Raw genomic sequence first — 19995 nt, 5'->3', positions numbered from 1 at the left:
ATCATTCGTTATCAACGGGTTCATAGACCCCACAACCACTGGCAATTCAAGTTTTTAATAACTTGTGAATGTTTGATTGCTAATAAGCATGTAACCCTTTCACCAGGGATGATATGGGTGTTTATTATGTGAAAATGTAGCAATGGACAAACTGTTTCTTTTGGGAACCTAGTTTTACACATGATACATTTTTAATTTGCCATGTATATGCACAGTAATATAATCGTGACGCTGCTATTGACAGAGCGGGTCAGGTAGATTAAAATCCACGCTGACTCCCACAGGCTGTGTCAGTGTTGGGCCGGTCAAATGCAATGTGATTGGTTTGCAGCACTTGACGTCGCTGGGTGGGTGTGTCCCTCAATGCAGAACCTTTGTTGTCTTATGATCACTTTTCAACAGGAGTGAAGGCTCTCAACCTGCTCGCCAGTCAAACAACTTCGCGGTTAACGACCGGATTTTTCCTCAGGTAGGCTACGGCCAAATAGTAACATACGTGTCTTAGGCATAAAAAACAGCACACACCATAATTTCAACGAGCGACACGCTCAGCAAGTGTGAAGTGGGCAAGTAGCCTGATCGCGTAACGATATGTCTCAAAATAAGTTCTTGGCAATAAAGACACCATGCATGGAGCCTGTCTAATTCAATTTGATTAGTAATCATGCGGTGAAACGGTAAAAAAAAGTAGCAATTGTATATTAAACAGGCGAATGGAAAGCCGTCAAGTAGGCTAGCATTTTTGTTTACAGAAACTCTACCGGAGAACTAACGAGGTTATATCCATATCTACTGTGGTTTATTACTTCCTCTTAGATAAACCATCACCAGGCCTACTTGTCAAATGTCCTCCCCAGAGATAGCGTCCATCTCTTGGGGACACATGAAGGTAAAGGGCTGCGCCACAGGCTACAAAGACTGCAAAGTATGGCCAGGAGGAAGCCGTGCATGGGACTGGAGAGAGACTGGGACAGACGTGAGTTCAATACAGTTGAACAACTAGCATACAAAAAGTGCATTTATATCCGTACATAATCTAAACGCACAACTATTCCCCCTGTCCAGCACTCCCCAGGTGTCCAACCCGCTGACCTGGAGGAGATCCTGAAGAAGGGCGTGGAGACACTGGTGATTGGCAGAGGCATGAGTGAAGCACTGCAGGTAGAGGGACTCAAGTAATACAATGTCTTTTGTCCATTCCATAGGAGCATTTCTCATTTTGTGCAGTGCTATATGTAATCATTGTGTCCCCTAAGATCTGCAGTTATTTCCTGGCCCTACCTAGATATTGATTTTGGTGCAACAAACTGAAATTCTCACAGGTACCGGTAGACATCACACTGTTCAAACTCAATAAAGACAAGCCTGCATAAGTATTTATCAAAATACAATGTAATGACATACTACAAAGTGGTTGCATCAAAAATCCCCCAAAGACCTGTATGAATTCTGGTAAAAACTCCTTTGCAGAAAATAATTTCAGATAAATAAAAACAAAACAAACAACACATGGCACTTACCCCGCCCATCATCTACCTGTACTGAATTCCATGACCATTCATTTCGGTTGTAGGTGCCATCAAGCACTCTGGACTACGTGAGGCAGAAGGGGGTGGACGTTAAAGTGTTCCAGACGGAGAAGGCTGTGAAAGAGTACAACAACCTGGCCGGGCAGGGGGCAAAGGTGGGAGGGGTCTTTCACTCCACCTGCTGATTATGCTGCCAACATCGACACATCAGGGCCTGTGATTTCCATCTCAATCTGACGAACGATTGACAAACTCTATTTGGAGCTTTCTTTTCAGAAAAATAGTTTTACACAGCACTTGTTTATTTGATCAATTATAACAAATAAAAATCTATTTTTGCGCAGTCTGACTTTTTGACCATTGATCCAAAGAGCTATCTTTGCAGTGATACAAAAATGAATCTATTTGACTTTTAAAACAACAAACTTTCACTTCAGAAGTTAAAGGGGTGGTCAGTACAAGCGAGCACGGCTACGTTTGTCCATTGAGTCTCATCACTGTCTCTTATGACCCCAACTCTCTCCAGTTTTACTGTCCTAGCTGACAACTCAGCTCAGAGTGACCGGTTTCAACGGCGAGCCAGCTTGGGCATGATGAACACTTTCACGGGCTTGCTGAGTGGGATGGTGCCTTCTATGGAGCTCTCGGTCTGAGGAAGCCCCTCCGTACTCTCGTTCCATGCAGGCTTAGGGCTGGACAGCTTGCTGGTGCTGGAGCTGTAGGCCAGTAGTAACCTCACCTCAATCTGACAAGGTTCTGTGAACAGAAAATATGGGAAAGGTTGTGCCAGAGAAACAAACAGTCGGCTTAGGTCAAGAGCATTGTAATAATACAACAAAAGTACTCTAAGCAAATGCTTTCTTCACAGTAATATACTCATAGGAGGATTGTCCAGTCCAGATGTGTTGACCTTCACATTTTCTACTGCTATGTAACACAATGGTAGCCAATTTGGAAGACGCGTACGAGTAGATCTACGGCTACTTGCTTCCAACTCCCATCAAAATAATAGCAGTGGGCCGCAGAACTGCCTCCTTGGCAACAGCGTGGGTCTATTTATATCCTCCTAGTGGTCCCTGCCAGGATTCAAGGGAGCACTAAGCCCCATGTACCACACACATGAAGCAGCTCATACTGAGACACTCTTCTGCTGGAGGTCGTTACCTGTCCAGGCTGAATGGGAGAGGTACACCTGGGTGATGAGGCGGACACGCCCAGGCCCAGGGTGTCTGAAGTCTCCTGGTTTGGGATGAATAATGTGGGCCTGCCCATCAGGATACAACACCTACAGAAATGTTAAGGAGCAACAGTGTTAGGGAATCAAGCACGTCAATGCAAAATAAACAACTATAGGGTATGAACACCATTAGTCGCATAATCTGAGGTGAAAAGACTGACTGAACAGAGCTTGATTTTGTTGAGATTGGATTTACTGTACAAACCAGAGGATTAAGGACACAAAAGATTGTTCCAGAGCACAAAGGAAAGAGACGGAAAGAAGGAAGGAAGGGAAGCGAGCCCTGACCTGGACTTTGACTGTGTTTTGAGGCTCCTGCACATGCTCCAGCGTGGCATCGATGTCTAGCGCCACCACCAGGCCTGTTGTGAAGCGCAGCGGATTGTCTGACTCGCCTGTCGGCTCGATGATGGTGGCAGAAGCACGTTGGATCTGGTAGGAGCAGAGATAAAAAGTCATAAAAATCCTAAATGAAGCAGAATTCTAAAGTTTCCTTTAAGTCCCAACCACACACACAGGAACTCCACCAGTACAGCTGGAGATGGATGGATGGATGTTTTATTGATCCCCAAGGGGAAATTCAAACTTAAGCATGACTGACACTCTGGTGTGGTTTCTTAGCTATCGCGCCACACGTCTGAGTAAGAAACATTTTCAGGTTATATGCATGTAGATATGGACCTGCTCAGGGATTTTCAGGTGCAGGAAGCCGCTCTGTCTGAGGGTGGTTTGGAGGATCTTCACCAGGTCCAGGGGCTTACAGGCCACGAGCCTAGGCATCACCTCCAGCAGCTTCTCCACAAAACTCTCCTGGAAGTGGGGCAGCTCAGACATAAAGAGCCTGTCAACAACAGCAAGAGAGGGCAAAATTAAATGAATGTCTTAACCAATTAAGAAAAAAATACCAACAATGTCAATTTAAGTGAGGAGGGAAATACCTCTGGAATGATTCCACTTCCTGGATGAACTTCTCACTGATACCAATGAGGGGGTCCACCCTGCAGTAGAGATAGGAAACATAATGTAAGAAATAAGGTAGGAGATGTTCTTCAATGAACAGTGATGTTAAGTATAGTATATAGGAAATGTGTGTGTGTGTGTGTGTGTGTGTGTGTGTGTGTGTGTGTGTGTGTGTGTGTGTGTGTGTGTGTGTGTGTGTGTGTGTGTGTATGAGGGCATGACTGAGTGAGAGTCCTAACCCTCGTTTGGTGCGGGCAGTGAGCACCAGCTGTAAGGCTTTGGCCTGCAGGCGGACATGGTGAATGGTGGCCACCTGGCGCGTCTCCAGCCCGCTGTACAGGAACTCCAGCTTGTACGTCTCCTCCAGGATCTAACACAACACCAACATGACCAACATGAGCAATGCAATATATCAACTCATTTCAAAACTAATCAGCATTACATGTATGTATGTGTGTTTGTAGCATATAGAGCACCATCACCTGTTTGACTGCAGCTGATGCCATTGCGTTCTGCTTCAGGCACAGAGGAACAGCCATGTTCCAAAGCTTCTCCTGCAGGGCCTGATTTATCACACACACACACACACACACACACACACATACACACACACACACACACACGTACGTCAGAACATATAGTGTCATTTTATCACAGACAAATTTATTACTATGAGATAACGGTCATTAACATTGATATCAGTTGTTCAAAACATGAGGCGTGTGGCGTGTGTACCTTTACCTTTGTAAGCAGCAGCTGGCAGCGCAGGTAGGTGGCACAGAAGTCTGCCGAGCCGGCCAGCTCACTCTGCAGCTCCCCCAACCTCTGCAGATCTCTGGAACCAAAACCAAAAGCAACAACAATCCCATTGGCATGTATGTAATCATCAGGTTGTAATTACAAAAATAATAATAATATCCAGATAAAAACTAGCTTTATTTGCCATCAAGAACCTAAACACCCAAGACACAGAGCTGAATGAAATTACACTTTCCTTATTCAATGTCCTACATCCTACTACCACATCCTCCCCTGAGATTGTATTTCAAGGCATTTAAGTTTTACCAACTTTCCATTCGCTGCTCATCCACAAATCACCATGGTTACCCGCTATAGGATGCAACACAGCTGCCTTCTGTACCTGATGGTGAAGTCGAGCAGGTCCTGGGCCCCTGGTGCCTCCAGACTCTGGAGCATGCTGACGTGAGCCATGCTGTCCTGCAGGAAGAGGCGGGCCGACTCCACGCTGCCCGAGCCCGGCCCACACGCCTCCGAACCAATCCCTGACGTCAGCTTCTTCCCCGGCAGCTACAGCACACACAGAAAATTAGATGGTGAGGTCAAACCCCAGGAAATATCCAGCAAATCTTCCCACACCTTAATCAAAGACAAAAACATGACACATAAAGTAGATATACACATGTAGCATTCTTTGTGAAGGCAAATGTGTCCCCTCACCCGCAACTGAGGCACCAGATGGGAGAGACTGTCTCGCAGGTATGCATAGTGTCGGAAAGTGTGGTCTGAGAACAGTGCCGACATGGTTGGGCAGGACTTGGCTGCGTTGAAGACCAGCACCAGCACAGCAATATCTTGACGGAGACTGTTAAGGACAAACTCTGGGTTCTGCTCCATGTGGATGTGGAACATGTCATTGACAGTAAAACAACTCTATGAATACACAAGTGTGAAGTCCCAAAAGTAACCAGTAACCTTACTAAAACTGTGCGTTTGTTAAAGTATTTTTTTTTGTTGCCTTTTTGCCTTTATTGTTATAGTACAGTGAAGAGTAGACAGGAAACAAGTGGGAGAGAGAGATGGGGTGTGATCGGGACATGACCGCAGGCCGGATTCGAACCTGGGTCCCCGTGGGCACTCAGACCCGCATATAGTACGAGCACTGTAGCCTGCTGCGCCACAAAAACTTTTGTTGGTGGAGTTAAACAGTGTGAGGTGGGAAGGATACAAGCTGGGTCATCCATGTCTGGCTCTGGGGTGTCAAAGTATGGGTGCGTGCTCAGCAGCTCAGGAACCAGAGGTAGAACCAGGGTTGGGTGGCGCACACCAAGGAACTTCAGACATCTACACACCCAAGAAAAAGACCAAAAGATAAGAAAATATAACAGACATCGGAGAACACAGCGATTGACCCAGACATTCTGTCTTCTGTAGTCTGTGCTGACTCACTTCCATACAGAGTTGCGGTCGGTGGGGTACTTGGTGAGGTTCTTGAGCAGCTCCAGCAGTGCCAGCTGGATGCACTCCTTGGTGGAGACGTTGGTGTAGCACAGCAGCTCGTGCAGGGCCTCGCGGATATCCCGAGAAGAGTCCTGGGTTCAAAGGTCAAAACATGCATAGAGTCTCTAGTTACACTAGCCCGGCTATCACCAGACTTTTTAATCTTTTGAGATTCAATATTAGTCTGGGGAGTCTGCACTGTATTTCTACTGCACAAGAGGCGTTATCAATGGGCAAAGTTCAAATGACTGTCTAGTCTCTACGCTTGGATAGTCCTTCAATCAATCAGACCAACGATCCTGGTGCACCTGGTGGATAAGCCAGTTTGGTTGATTGGTTCCAGCAAATGTGGAAAGGAACCAGGAGAGATAAATATGTGCAGGTTTCCAGCCTGAGCTGCAGGGCGAAATCCAATCGCCGACAGATCGGTCTGGATTTACCCAGTCTATAGTTACACTAACGTCTCCTGTTTGCACTATACCTTGATTGCTCTCCAATTGTAAGTGAATACATGTAAACGTAAAAGAGCAGAGTCTGACCTCGAGCACAGCGAGCACCGTGTCCAGCTGGTCCTCCCTGAGGGTGATGTGGATGGAGATCTGTCTGAGCGCGTGGATGGACTGCAGCCGCACCTCTTCGATTTCGTCGTTGAACATGTCCACCAGGAAGTCCAGGCACTTCTCCGCAAAGCCGGCAGAGGACTGGGCCAGCAAGCACAGGGCCTCGACAGAGGCAGTCCTCACCTCTGTTGGAGACATTTCAGAAGGTTACTTGGCATCATACTACTCATTCATAGTCAACATATCTACAAAATCGACGAAGAAAGATTAAATGTTTTCAATGGCACAACATTACCATCATGTTATGTTATATTTGAGCTCTAACCTCAAAGTACATATAATTCGATACTGAATTTTGGCAACAGAAAAATGACTACAATGAAAGCACTACCTCTGTTAGAACCAATAACGAATTAGTCCAATCACCTGTTTAGTGACCGCATGTTTCTAATAAGTCACACTCACCATACATTTCATCCTCTAGGCCGTGCACAAAGGCACCGCAGGCCCCTGAGTCAATCAGGTTCACCCCAGAGGTGTCCACCTTCTCCTTTGGAGCGTCATCTGCCCACCTTCGGCCAGAGGAGAACTCTCCTGAGGCGTAGAGCTCTTTCGCCCGCTCATGGGCTGTGCGCTTCCTCTGGAGGGGATTTAACAAGAGACTTTGTTTACGCAACACATACTGCATGTACAAGAGGAGATCTCATACTGTGTTGAAAACTATGTCATTTTGCAGGTGTATTCTATTAGGCCTGTGATAAAAACATCATGGGGTAAACCAAACAGTGACGTACCCGAAGGTCTGACATCAGTTTCTTGTCTAATGTCTGTTCCAGGAAGTGGGGGCTGACCTGAAGCATAGACCCCTGTGAGGAAGATCAAAGGTATCTATGGATGAATCACTGATGACTAATATATTTCCAAACACATATTATGCAAATGTAATTCAAAATGCTCGGCGGCACTCAAGAGGGTTATCAGATAGGACATAACATGGCGTAGAGGACGCAGTGTGCTCCTCACCAAAAGTTTGGCAGCCTGGACCCTGACCACCCATGATCCGTCACTGACCATGTGGCAGATTTTTCCAAACGAGTCGTCCACCAGCCGGATCTCCTCATTTGATGACGGTATGGGAACAATGCTGTTTTGTGGTTTTGAGAGAGGAAGAACACACAAATGAGGACAATTATATTCCGTTCAACGATCGAGAAAAAAGGCAGTAAAATAATGTGACCATGGTGGACAGATGACTTAGAGCATGATCGTGTCATATTACCTCTCTGCATAAAGTTGACTTAGAACCCACACCATCTGTACTGCAGCTGAGCGGACTTGCTCGTAGTCATCATTCAACAGCTTACAGGCCTACAATTGTTGTGAAATTGCATGACTAGGCAGAACTAAACAATACAACTGAAAACTGTATTCTGGTAACCATCATTTACCTGATTATAGATGGTCTGCTGAATTTTCATCCCTCTGTCGTGAAGTTGCAACTTCAGAAGACAAAGGAAACAGGTATTCAGAATCTTCCATTTGCACCAGATTGCACATCATATTATTCCCGTTCATTAACTTACCATAGCTTTGATGGCAGCTGTCCTGACTCTTGGATCCTGATCACCAAAGTAATCGCTGATGACACTCTGAACGTCTCTTGCAGGGGCTCCTGATGTCCCTGTCGTTGCTTCACTCTCTTTGGTCAGCGGCTTGTCCACAGTCCCAAGGCAGCCCAGAAGCTGAAGGCACTTGTTCCTCACTCCAAAGTACGTGTCTGACAGATGCTGTTCGAAAAATCACACAGAAAAAGTCAGAGAATAATAACAGCATGTTTGACAAACAATGTTTCCCAAAGCAAAAGCAAAATATTTGGTCAACTTATTGTCAGTACCTTGCATGCCACCTCTATCAGTCTCTGGGTGATGGCCACAGTGTCTGGAAGCTGGGTGCCAATGACGAGCAGAGTGTCCAACAGCTGGGCCAGGACCTGGTGGGACTCTGCAGGTAAGGATCATCATCATTACTGAAGAAAACATCTATACGTATACCAAAAAAAAGGGTCAAACAGCAAAAAACAGCTCACTTTCATTGTTGAGTGTACTTATGGCATCATCTACTATGCAATCTGGGGAGAACCCTTGTGTTTTGGACAGCAACCCAAGAAGGGAAGCAATCTTTAGCCGCACTGAAGTGTCCGTCTCCTGCTAGAGATGTGAAATCAAAATAACAACGTAAAAATCAGTATATTTATTTAGCTTATTATGAAATAAAAGAAAATATCCTTCTCCTTGGTTCTCACCTTATAGTAGTGTTCCAAAAGAATGCGTGCTACTCCCTCTACACTCTCTGCCTCCACTGTCTTGCGGGCAAACTGTAGCAAGTATTGCAGAGCATCTGTGGGATTGGTAGCCTTGCACAGATCCAAGTGAAGCGCCGCAGACTTGCTGGGCTTGGTCAATCGGAGCTTTTTAGCAGGAACCTCTTCAAGGGGATGTTGCTAGGAGATACAGGATAAGTTAGATGAGAGTTATTTCGTGTTCAACCACTAGCAGCAACTTTTCCAACAAACCATAACTGTCGAAGGTTTGGATGATTGATGTTCTTGTTTAACAAGTTATCATACGTAACGTTGAAAAGGACAGAAATGCGTTGGTTGACGAGACAAAACTGCTCAACATCTGACATGTCTTACAGCGCCCATAGCTGACATGTTATGTTTATGACTGTTTGGAGAAGTATTACTAGTAGGACTACAAACACCGAGACAACAATGTATTGACCCCTGGCGTCTTCATTGGTTAAAGCTTTACTGATATTAGTTTATCGTATTCTCTAGATTCCTGTTTTCTTTGGAACTTTATGTCTATGATATGTCTATGATCATGACACTGTCTTAGCAGCACTAAACAACAGTTAGCTATCCGCGCATCGCTAACGCGAACTCATATTGACCATGGTATTTAAAACAGATGGTCCCAAACCACATATTATGCATCTCTTATGACACAGACTTAATAAAAGTGTTCTAGCTACCTACTCTGGAAGTAACTCGTCGACTGCTGCCAATAAAATTGTCTTTTACCAGGACCGACACTGGCAAAAGACAATTAGCATAAGTAAGCTAGCTAGGAAGCTAACTTCGCCAGCCAAGAACAAGCTGTCCCCAATGAAGATAATGGCTGAAAGTCTAATCAGATTGCTTCCTTTCCACGTTTCATAGATATCCAGCATACATACCTGTACAACTTTGGAAAATTCCTCGTAAACTCGCTTCTTCAAATGGGCTGCCATCATCAGAATGACTGACAACAGTGTGCAAACCCCCGCGATAACACCTTGTAGTCACATACGTTGTTCTGTTTGTCTTGCGCGACCTTCCGTAGTTGGCCAAAGAAGTCGCAGCACTGCCATCATGTGGACAAGAAGAGTCACAAATCTTCAAAATCAAATGTGCTGCTTGCATCTTATTTTGGCCTAAATCAAACATGAAGTCCATTCACAGCCGTGTACCATCTATCTGTAAACATTGTTTTACTGGTTCAAACCATTGTCATATTCCACAAGTGAAATGGAAGTAAAATGTTTTAATGATAAAATGAGCAAATCAGTTAATAATAATAGCTTAATTAGTTAATAATAATAATAATAATAATAATAATAATAATAATAATAATAATAATAAAATAATAATAATAATAATAATTAATGTTCACAATGGAAACCTCATGGTACAAAGAGCCATATAGCTCTATTTCACAGACAGATATCATCACAGTATTACAAAAACCCCACTCTAGCAGGCTGCATGCAAAGAGCTAGGCTTCACAAATGTGCCTTTACCTAATACAAACAAAAAATACCATGATCATATAGTGTGATGGGTAGCTATAAATATACCTTAATACAAAGTGGAATAGTATTGTACATGTACATAGCCTGCTAGTTCAACTAGCTTGCATTTATCAATATTTGCACAATAGCCTATTGATAAGTGAGTACACAAGAAATACCAGTGACCCTATGTGACACATAGTCAACTATAAATTAAGAGTTTGGATCCAAAACACCATATTCTCCATTTTCATGATTTTTTTTAAAATTATGTTTTCCAGGTCATTTCAGTGGAACTGTAATTGGTTTATTGCTATTTGATTTATCTTATCAAAACATTAACTATAAAATTATTGCTATTAGCCGAGATAGACGATTAAATAACATGCCTTTGGGAACAAAACTCCTCCATAAAAAAAACCCATAGAATCCAACAGACAATCCAGCACATTGGACAACATCAGTGCTACTCATACAAGTTAGCCAAAATATACCGCATCAGATGATTATTTTCTAACAATCAATCATGATCAAGTAGTAAGTGATGTAGCCTACTACAGATTCTCTCAATATACCTCTTAAATCTGACTCAAGTCTTATATGAGGTAAGAACATGTTGGGCCCTTTCATCAGAACCTTAACTATGTCTACATTCATGACTTCTTGAACTGGCTTTTTCATTTACACCTACATATGTTGTGGTATTTAAGCTATGCAATGCAAAGCATCTGCACTGCAATCTAATGTCAATATTAAACAAAGGTGGATACTAGTGCTACTGTAGATGGGCTGAACCAAAACCATGTGACGAGGGTGTATGCTATAGCAACAAGGACAAACACAGCTTAAAACAAAGAGGTTGTTATTGAAAAATAGTTTTAAAATGAACAGTTAGTTTAAAGATGTAATAACAAAGTATAATCTCTAAGCTGACACACTTCATGTATTGACCTAGTCTCAACGTAACATTAAAGTAACCATTCAGAGCTCATGGCCATGTAGCTGTTAACTACTGTCAGCAGAGCTGAATCACCATTCACCACCACTTGAAATTCAGCTTGTAAAAATAGTCGTAGCTCTTGAATAGGAAACCTTTGTCAGTGTTGTGAGGCTCAAATGATACTCTATAACCTTTGGCCTCAATGTCCATTTTGATGCAGTCCAACAGGTCCTCAACGGAGGCCGGGGCCTTCCAGGGCCCGAAGGTCACCACCGACTCTTTTTCTGTGTTCAGGCTGCTCATGGCATCTCTGTACCGTGACAGGTCCTCCTCAGACCTCAGCACACACACCATAATGGTGGAGTAGCGAGCAGCGATGGCTTCAGCCCGAGCCACTCGGATGATGATCTCCAGATTCTCTTGGTAGTTGGGGACCCGGGACAGGAACTGCTGCCTCCCCACAGCCTCACCAAAGAGCTGCGGCGTCTCGTCCAGCACCTTGACCAGAGGCTTCAGCTCATAGAAGACGGCCTCACGACGTACCTCTTGCACGTGACGGGTGGGCACAGCTTGGGTTCGCAGGTATTCAAGGATTAGTCCGAAATATGTGCCATCCCGGTCAATGAAGTATCGTCCCTCTGCATCGGTCTTAGGCTTGGAGGGACCACTGAACATTTCATACAGTTTGGAATTTGGGATCTTCCTAAGGGTACCAACGGTGGTGCTGTATACATGGCCTCCAATGTTCAGTTGTACAACTGATGGCTAAGAATGATGAATTGAAAGAAACATGACAAATCATCAACGTGATTAATCAAATAGTTTAACTTGCCACTTCATTACAACCACACTTGTATGCTTATGATAAGGCTGACTGCATCTGTATGATTCACATGGGTGGGCCAGCACCAGGTCCTCATAAGTAGCTTCGGATTTTAATTCAATTTTTTGGAGTATCCTTTTTTGATATAGACAAGTAGAATCATGCTATTTAATTTCATACAGGCTGAATCACTGGATCTAATCCAACCAGAACACCCGATCCTGATCGAATCATATAGGCTACATGCGATGGACCAAACAAATTATTGACCCTCAGACTTCAAATGACCAACTGCACTTGCTAGGTTCCGATTATTGACATTGATGGTCATGAACGCGTATTTAGACCAAACAGCTGTCCACAACTTTTACGCATAGCCTGCTGTAGGCTACTTTACAGGTGCCAAATCGATTCTCTTTTTTCAAAGAGAACACAGCCATCTTTATTTCAACATAAATTGAGAAGTGATAATTCACAGAAGAAAAGATCTTACCAACTGCACACCAGGAGACGACGGCCTAAGTTTTATGTGAGGAGATTTTAGGTCGGGAAGGCTCATTTCCGCAGCGTAAGTTCCACTGAGTGTTTGTAGAACTCACCTGCTTCCTTCAGTAGGCCTACTTCTTCAATGGGGTTTAAGCCACGCCTTCTGGTTAACTCGTTTGACATTAGTAAGATGTAGCCCAAGTGAGCCAGACACCAAATATGACGCCAAAGATTTTGATGAAGACAACAAAATTGATACCAATTTGATATGATACAGGGAAATTGTACCGATTTTAAAATCCCAGTCGATAGCATTTTACTCATAAGTGCATAGAGTGGTGGGCTACTCTCAAAAAGGGCACCTCCATAGAAAATGTAACCATATGATGCACCTTGCATGATCAGTATCTTAAATTTAATTTTTTATTTTACTTCCTACTTAGGCTATACTTCACTTCAAAGTGTGTTTATGGAATCATGTAGCTGCCTTTCTAAACATGTGAGAAGGTTTATTATAGGCATCTAAAAGGAAGCAGTAGTGGAAATGAAGGCAGCCATACCCTTTTTCAGGCTCTAAATATCTGAGCGCATTATTGCTCATTAAATACCAAAGGGAGGGGGTGGTCATCTCATCTGGCCCCAAAAGCTTTTAGTACTTTCCAAATTAAAGTGTTTAATAATGGGCTACTTATATTCAAGTACTGCAAATAATAGATGCTTTAGGACTTTTACCTGAGTGGTATTCTTACCGATCAATTTTACTTTTACTTGGTGCATTTTGGATAATTTGTACATCTCTGTGCATACATACCGATACCGTAGATGTGGAAATGTGAATTGTGTTAGTTGACCACCTACAAGTCTAAATACGGTTCACCCTCTTGTCTACATTATGTCATCTAGGCATCATATACAGTAGACAGAATTACTGAATGCTACAAAATCTACGCCCCTTAAGGTCTGGCCTTGCTAACCCAATCAAAATCAAACGAGTTCTTGGAATCACCTGGTTCCCAGTCTTGCATGCCAGGTACTGCAACAAATCTAATTTAGAGGGCAGGCTGCTATCCCCTCAGTTACTACACTCGTCTTCAAAATGATCAGATATCAACACCACATTTCTCTCCCAATTCCACTGAAACTATGCAGCATCTCCTTACTAAGCCCCAAAAGCTGAAATTCAAAAGTGTCAGATCTCAGACTTGGGTTGCTTTCACACCAGGCTCGTTTAACTGGATCGTATCTGAGAGCAATTACTCCCCCCTAGCCCTGACCCAGCAGGTCTCTGTTCACATTACATCAAGCTAGATTAAACACGTTCCTTTCACCAAAATTGCCTGGCAATTGAGTCACAAAAACAGCAGTTTATTTCCTGGTTCTGGAACAGAGAGCACTGAAACTGTGCCAAAATTCCAACAAACCATAGATCACCTTGACTGCATGAAGATGACCAAAATGACCAGTCCAAATGAACTTGGGTTCAGGCCAGTCTCATGTGAATGCAACCTAATAGAAATGTTTATGGTGGTTTAGTAATTATCCCAAGTAAAAAAATAAATAAAACTGGAAAAAAGGAGGGATAAACACAAAAACATTGTTCTTATTTTTTATTTTGTACAGAAAATTCTGGTGGTGTTCTGTCCATCTATTGACACAGACCTATAAAGGAGACAAAAATAGTGTTAATGTGGATAGGATCCAGCAGCATAAATGTCAACATACTGCCTATATGATAAGGCTGACTGGATCTGTAGGAATCACATGGGCAGGCCAGTACTTAAATGTAACTTTTTTGGAATGAACCATACTCTGAAAAATAATGGTGTAGAATCATGTATCTAATCTCAGAGGCTGAACACTACTACTGTAGATCTGATCAGCAGAGCAGCAAGCTAAACATGCCTGTCCAATTCAATTCTTCTAAATGTGGAGTAAGTTCAAGACCCTTCTCAGACAAATGCCTCAATGTCTTCAATTGAGAAAAACCCCGCTCCTCTGTGGGCTGAACTCAGAGGCACAGAACGTGACCCTGAGCAAGTCACCACAGAAGAGACGGAGCCCATTTCCGACTCGTCATCGAATCATCACTGAAGGGAAGACCTACATAAGAGTTTCTGGATGGCAATGTTTGGCAAAACAACGGATCAGAAAACTAACATTTTGCATTTTGAAAGGCTTATAGGCCATCCTCAGCTGAAGCTCATGACCATCCTGTTCTGGGCCATGAGGATCACTTAAGGCAAATCAATCTATGCTTCAAACTCTGCCCTTGCATAAACAAGAGGCACACGCCTACAAATCCATCCGCTCACAAGGAGCCGGACAACAGAGCACTAGCAAAAACAATCAAATGCATAAAAATCAGTCCAGGGCACAGTAAACAATCACCCATCACAAATCCTCACCCTTTATGCGGTGGGTACAGGGGCACCCTGTGGCATGACTGGAGGAGCGTCAGGCTTGACTCCCTTCTGTTCAGACACGGGGGTGGTGGGGAGGACCTCATCCTTGGGCTCCACGATGCTGACGTGGTCGGGCAGGGGCTTCTTGGGGCCGATCTTACCGCTGGGATCCCAGGGCAGCATAATCTTGACCTTGATGCCAAGCACACCTGCAGAGAAGAGCAATATGAAGTGAACATGCTGCAGCAGAGCAACAAGCCAAACACGCAAAATCAGTCCAATCCTTCTACATGTGAAGCAAGTTCAAGACCCTTCTCAGACAAATGCCTCAATGTCTTCAACTGAGAAGGACCCCGCTCCAATGTGGGCTTAACTCGGAGGCACAGAACGTGACCCTGAGCAAGTTACCACAGAAGAGACGGAGCCCATTTCCGACTCGTCATCGAATCATCACTGAAGGGAAATTCTACATAGAATCAACGTACGACTGACATAACGGTGGATCAGATCATTACTTGACAGAATTCAAAATGTAGGAAACATGCACCACCTCAGAGGCATGATAACTGGCACAGGAAATTGATCCATGACAGGTACAAGTTTAGGCTAAGTGGCAACAAACAACCCTGCTTGCTCAGACTTACCCTGCCTGAGCAGGACGTGGCGGACAGCGGTGTCGACGTAGTAGTTGACGGGGTCTCCGCTGTGGATCATCAAGCCGTCCACAAACTTCATGGACTTGGCCCTCTGGCCCCTGAGCTTGCCAGACACAACCACCTCGCAACCCTTGGCTCCACTCTCCATGATGAAGCGCAGGACACCATAGCATGCCCTAAGAACAGCGAGTTAGCTCGTGAGAAGGGAATGTAAAGCGCACACAACTGATGCTAAAAGCCATTTAATACATATACGTATGGGCAATAGGGAACAAAGACTACAGGGGAAATTCAGGTCCTTCTCAGACAAATGCCTCAATGTCTTCACCTGAAAAGGCCACCCTCCTTTGTGAGACTAAACTCAGAGCCACAGAACGTGACCCTAAGCCAGTCGCCACAGAGTGAGGGCAAGGCCTTTTCCGACTCGTCATCGTATCATCACTGAAGGGGAAGTGGGAGTGGGACAGGCAAGAGGCAGGCCCTCAATGCTTTTCTACTTAGACATTAATCAAAAATGAAAATAATAATTAATGCTTACCTACGGACAGCCAGGCCTCCAAGCAGCTTGTAACGCAGAGACTCAGCCTGGGCAATGGCGCACAGACCCCTGGTGGCAACTTTCTCAGCATAAAGCTACGGAGAAATAGGGGTGTGAATTGACAATCATGAGTCAGTCTGAACGCATCTTATATATTTCTCACAAAGCACCCGCAGTGCCAAAACCTTAATATGACAAATAATGGTGTAGAATCACTTATCTAATCTCAGAGGCTGAACACTACTACTGTAGATCTGATCAGCAGAGCAGCAAGCTAAACATGCCTGTCCAATTCAATTCTTCTAAATGTGGAGTAAGTTCAAGACCCTTCTCAGACAAATGCCTCAATGTCTTCAATTGAGAAAAACCCCGCTCCTCTGTGGGCTGAACTCAGAGGCACAGAACGTGACCCTGAGCAAGTCACCACAGAAGAGACGGAGCCCATTTCCGACTCGTCATCGAATCATCACTGAAGGTAAGACCTACATAAGAGTTTCTGGATGGCCACTAGCCTAACAAGTTCATGTCAAAGTTAAGACCACAGATTCATCACTTACCTCCACACTACCCTCTGGGAAGCCAAACCTCTTCTGGACAACTGCAGTCAGCTCTCTAATACGACGGCCTTTCTCTCCCAGGACGTTCTGCGTCCTGATGAAATAGAATTGGGTCATTTGATTACACTTGCAAACATGTCAAATGATTACCTACACAAAATCTCCAGGCGAAATTCAAGTCCTTCTCAGACAAATGCCTCAATGTCTTCACCTGAAAAGGCCACCCTCCTTTGTGAGACTAAACTCAGAGCCACAGAACGTGACCCTAAGCCAGTCGCCACAGAGAGAGGGCAAGGCCTTTTCCGACTCGTCATCGTATCATCACTGAAGGGGATGTGGGAGTGGGACATGTGAAGATCACACCATCACACGTGTATAAACATCCTTGAAATGTTTACTACACTAAGCTCCCGCTTTTTCCAGGTTTCTCATGTATTTTACCGTTTTTAACCCGTTGTCTTTCCGTTTTAATCCCCCCCCTAAAATCCTGTATCTTACTACTCATAACATTGGCCCTAACATCAGACCTCTTGCTATGCCCTTGCACGTCCAACAAAACAGTTTAAAAATAAGTTGGTTGTTGTGAGTATGTTTGATGCCAATCTGTAAGCAGTAACCCCAGACCCACTTCACACCTCGTTTAGTTAATGCAGCAGTTCTGTAAACTGAATTATTGCCGTCAGCTTTAAGACGGCAACAGTGAAACTGAAATATTCTCATATTTAAAGTGAGATTTTCAGGAAATCTCCCCTTATTTTCAATTATCAATGTTGACAGCAATTCATGAGCTTCATCAGGTCCCTTTCCACAGGTGGGTTAATCAAGCACCATGCAGTCTGCATTCATAATCTAGGTTCTTGATTTTATACACCTGTGGAAAAGGACCTGATGAAACCCATGAATACATGGCAACTGAGTACTGCTCATAAGCATTGTGCATGTTCGACGTGAGAATACAATTCCGTTACCTGGTGGCAAGAATGATGATCTCTGTCCTAGTGGGAGTGACACGGACCTCCACACCAGAGTAGCCATCCTCAGCGAGCTCGCGGGTCAGGAACTCGTTCAGTTCGGCTTTGAAGATGCCGTCTGATACAAACTGCCAACAAACCAGAAGCAGGATTATTAGCGTGTGCTAACAGTCAACACTAGACTCGCATCAGTACAAGTTAATGCTAGCAAACGTCATCCATATTGCTTCGCCTAGCAGGCCATGTATCAATGTTCACTGGTAATTTGTAAATAGTAACCTGGTTAGTTTAAAGAAAAGACTTCACATACCATCAGTAACTGTCATTCAACTAGGGGTATTTAGGACTGCAATGAATGCCTTGAACTTACAACTTAGCATGCTAGCCGGCAATAGAGATCAGCTGCTAAATTCGCCCAGTGAAGCAAGTGAATGATAGCCAACATTTCCGTTCCAGCCAAACTGGCCGTCAGAAGTTGTGTTTAAACCCCACTGTTTAGCCGTAGCCCATTTCTTCCAATATCATTTGTAACAGAGACCGCAATCCGCGAAAAATATTGGAGCAGCAACATAACATGCTGCGCCTACCTACACGTAGCTAGCTTGGGCTACAACCCTGCCATGTTTGCGTTGACGAACAGTGCTGACTGAATCTATAATAATCCTCACACACAGCTTGACCAGAATCACACGATAACATTAACAAGCATTCGACACATGATAGCGAACATGTACATGTCTGTATTTGAAGAAAACGCTCACGTAATACCATACAAATACAAAATGTTGAACCAACCTTTCTCTTCTTGGATATTTGCACCGCCATCTTGCTGGAGGCCGTAGACAGGAAAGGAATGACCTCTGAGGCGGAAGTAGATTTATACCAAGCTTTCTGATTTTCTTCCTGAGAGCATGCAACGGCGTATGGTGGTTGTAGTTTCACAGATATTCACAACTGCAAACCTTCCACCTTCAGATGTGTTGTTGGGTGCTAGGTAATGAGGTTGCATAATTGTCAGTGGTAATATGCGATTTTTGTGTCAGTTAAACGGTTGAATAAGTAAAGGAGCATTCAACAGAGGCTATGGAATTCATATAGGCCTAGCCTCTGTTGTTGGCCTATGCTGTCAACTGTGATCAGATTAAGTCTGGTGGGCAAGTTCTTGTTATGTGCAGCTAGTTGCAATAATCATCAATATTCACAATAAATCACTTTTTATTTATTTTCAATAGGTAAAATGAACAAACAAATACACTGAAGGCAATGATATGGTTAACATTAAGTCTGTTTAAACAGGTTACTAATCTTTAACATAGGCTATTCATTCAGCAGACACTTTTATGTGACAGTGACAGCAGGATCATTTTTTACATTTTCACGTGGACTAAATGGTTGTTGATAAACAGTGGTTACATTATTTATGGCAAAATAGATCAGGCTTATTATTAATTAAGCCTACAAATATTTTTCTAACGGGACAAAGGTTTGTAGGCCTTACAATAAGTCCGCCCATGTAATATTTGCTATTGCTAAATGTTTAAACGTTTTGGAATCAAGGAAAAGAAAGGCATCCGTGAGACAATTTCAGTAACAGTTTCAGATAATTGCTAAGTGCTTGATATAAAACCTTTATACATCATCTGAAGGATTCAGCACCCAGTCTAACTGACATTAAGGTGTTCAGTGTGTTATTCCATTTCTCCACTGCTAGAGGTTGCCATGTTTGTGCGGTACATGGAGGTTGTCTTTGCCCTACAATAGGCAAGAGTGTCTTGGTAGCAGTGGCACTCTGTTCTGCATCAGTGGCAGTGATAGTATAGATGCCTACGGATCCATCCTCAAAAATGACATACACTGACAAGTCATCAGAAATACTTATCGCACAAGGATACCTGCAGAGGTAGAACCTGCCCACTCTCATTCCATTTGAGACTTGTATAGCTGTTAAAACAAGTCTAACACAGGGTTTACAAGAGCAACTCAGGTGACTGATGGTAGTTTCACTGATGTAGGCAGCATATTTACCACTGATATCCAAGCATGCATGGAGGATTTGTCCATTAGCTTTAACTGCGCACAGTCTACCTTGAGTCACATCCAAGATATTCATATTAGATTGACCAATAGTAAGAATAGCATAGCTGCCATCTGCACAGACCTGAAAAACTCCAGGTTGGTCAAGGAGGTGCTCTGGCATTTGGAATCTCTGGCAAATCGTATCGTCTGACATCTTCCATGAATAGACAGCCCCTGATGAGGTAATA

General features: G+C 43.7%; 4 protein-coding genes and 5 non-coding genes across 10 annotated transcripts; 1 reads left to right on the top strand and 8 right to left on the bottom strand.

Annotated features, from left to right (window-relative positions):
* The first annotated feature begins 320 nt into the window (after positions 1-320).
* aamdc (adipogenesis associated, Mth938 domain containing) lies at positions 321-1714 on the top strand. The gene is made up of 4 exons (XM_062552914.1): positions 321-469; positions 817-976; positions 1066-1161; positions 1574-1714. Exons 2-4 carry the CDS (start codon positions 845-847, stop codon positions 1712-1714), a joined length of 369 nt encoding a protein of 122 aa, XP_062408898.1. The 5' UTR covers positions 321-469; positions 817-844.
* On the bottom strand, positions 1355-9879 carry ints4 (integrator complex subunit 4). 2 transcript variants are annotated; one of them, XM_062552911.1, is made up of 23 exons: positions 9765-9879; positions 8827-9024; positions 8611-8731; positions 8419-8525; positions 8108-8311; positions 7973-8023; positions 7804-7892; positions 7548-7668; positions 7319-7390; positions 6990-7164; positions 6504-6709; positions 5914-6056; positions 5693-5808; positions 5185-5318; positions 4868-5034; positions 4468-4561; positions 4209-4289; positions 3966-4096; positions 3705-3764; positions 3448-3607; positions 3055-3198; positions 2694-2814; positions 1355-2285 (listed from the first exon to the last, which is right to left on the bottom strand). In XM_062552911.1, the coding sequence occupies exons 1-23, from the start codon at positions 9819-9821 to the stop codon at positions 2098-2100; spliced, it is 2940 nt and encodes a 979-aa protein (XP_062408895.1). In that variant the 5' UTR covers positions 9822-9879; the 3' UTR covers positions 1355-2097. The 2 variants fall into 2 exon arrangements, with proteins under 2 accessions (XP_062408895.1, XP_062408896.1); XM_062552912.1 differs by having other exon boundaries at positions 8611-8728.
* A 1324-nt stretch (positions 9880-11203) lies between these two features.
* On the bottom strand, positions 11204-12747 carry kctd14 (potassium channel tetramerization domain containing 14). The gene is made up of 2 exons (XM_062552625.1): positions 12615-12747; positions 11204-12063 (listed from the first exon to the last, which is right to left on the bottom strand). Exons 1-2 carry the CDS (start codon positions 12678-12680, stop codon positions 11395-11397), a joined length of 735 nt encoding a protein of 244 aa, XP_062408609.1. The 5' UTR covers positions 12681-12747; the 3' UTR covers positions 11204-11394.
* Positions 12748-14199: 1452 nt separating this feature from the next.
* rps3 (ribosomal protein S3) lies at positions 14200-18671 on the bottom strand. Its single transcript, XM_062552485.1, has 7 exons — positions 18527-18671; positions 17729-17859; positions 16761-16854; positions 16204-16298; positions 15654-15841; positions 15013-15218; positions 14200-14266 (listed from the first exon to the last, which is right to left on the bottom strand). Exons 1-6 carry the CDS (start codon positions 18554-18556, stop codon positions 15016-15018), a joined length of 741 nt encoding a protein of 246 aa, XP_062408469.1. The 5' UTR covers positions 18557-18671; the 3' UTR covers positions 14200-14266; positions 15013-15015.
* On the bottom strand, positions 14552-14700 carry LOC134100287 (small nucleolar RNA SNORD15). Its single transcript, XR_009941247.1, has one exon. It is a non-coding gene; the product is annotated as a small nucleolar RNA SNORD15 (small nucleolar RNA).
* Positions 15320-15468, bottom strand: LOC134100285 (small nucleolar RNA SNORD15). The gene has a single exon (XR_009941245.1). It is a non-coding gene; the product is annotated as a small nucleolar RNA SNORD15 (small nucleolar RNA).
* On the bottom strand, positions 15963-16112 carry LOC134100277 (small nucleolar RNA SNORD15). Its single transcript, XR_009941238.1, has one exon. It is a non-coding gene; the product is annotated as a small nucleolar RNA SNORD15 (small nucleolar RNA).
* Positions 16530-16678, bottom strand: LOC134100286 (small nucleolar RNA SNORD15). The gene has a single exon (XR_009941246.1). It is a non-coding gene; the product is annotated as a small nucleolar RNA SNORD15 (small nucleolar RNA).
* On the bottom strand, positions 16941-17090 carry LOC134100276 (small nucleolar RNA SNORD15). The gene has a single exon (XR_009941237.1). It is a non-coding gene; the product is annotated as a small nucleolar RNA SNORD15 (small nucleolar RNA).
* Positions 18672-19995: the final 1324 nt, after the last annotated feature.

This window comes from Sardina pilchardus, chromosome 13, assembly GCF_963854185.1.
Source record: "Sardina pilchardus chromosome 13, fSarPil1.1, whole genome shotgun sequence".
Lineage (NCBI taxonomy): Eukaryota > Metazoa > Chordata > Actinopteri > Clupeiformes > Clupeidae > Sardina > Sardina pilchardus.
Note: the sequence above shows the minus strand (reverse complement) of the source record. Positions and strands in the feature narration are given on the sequence as shown.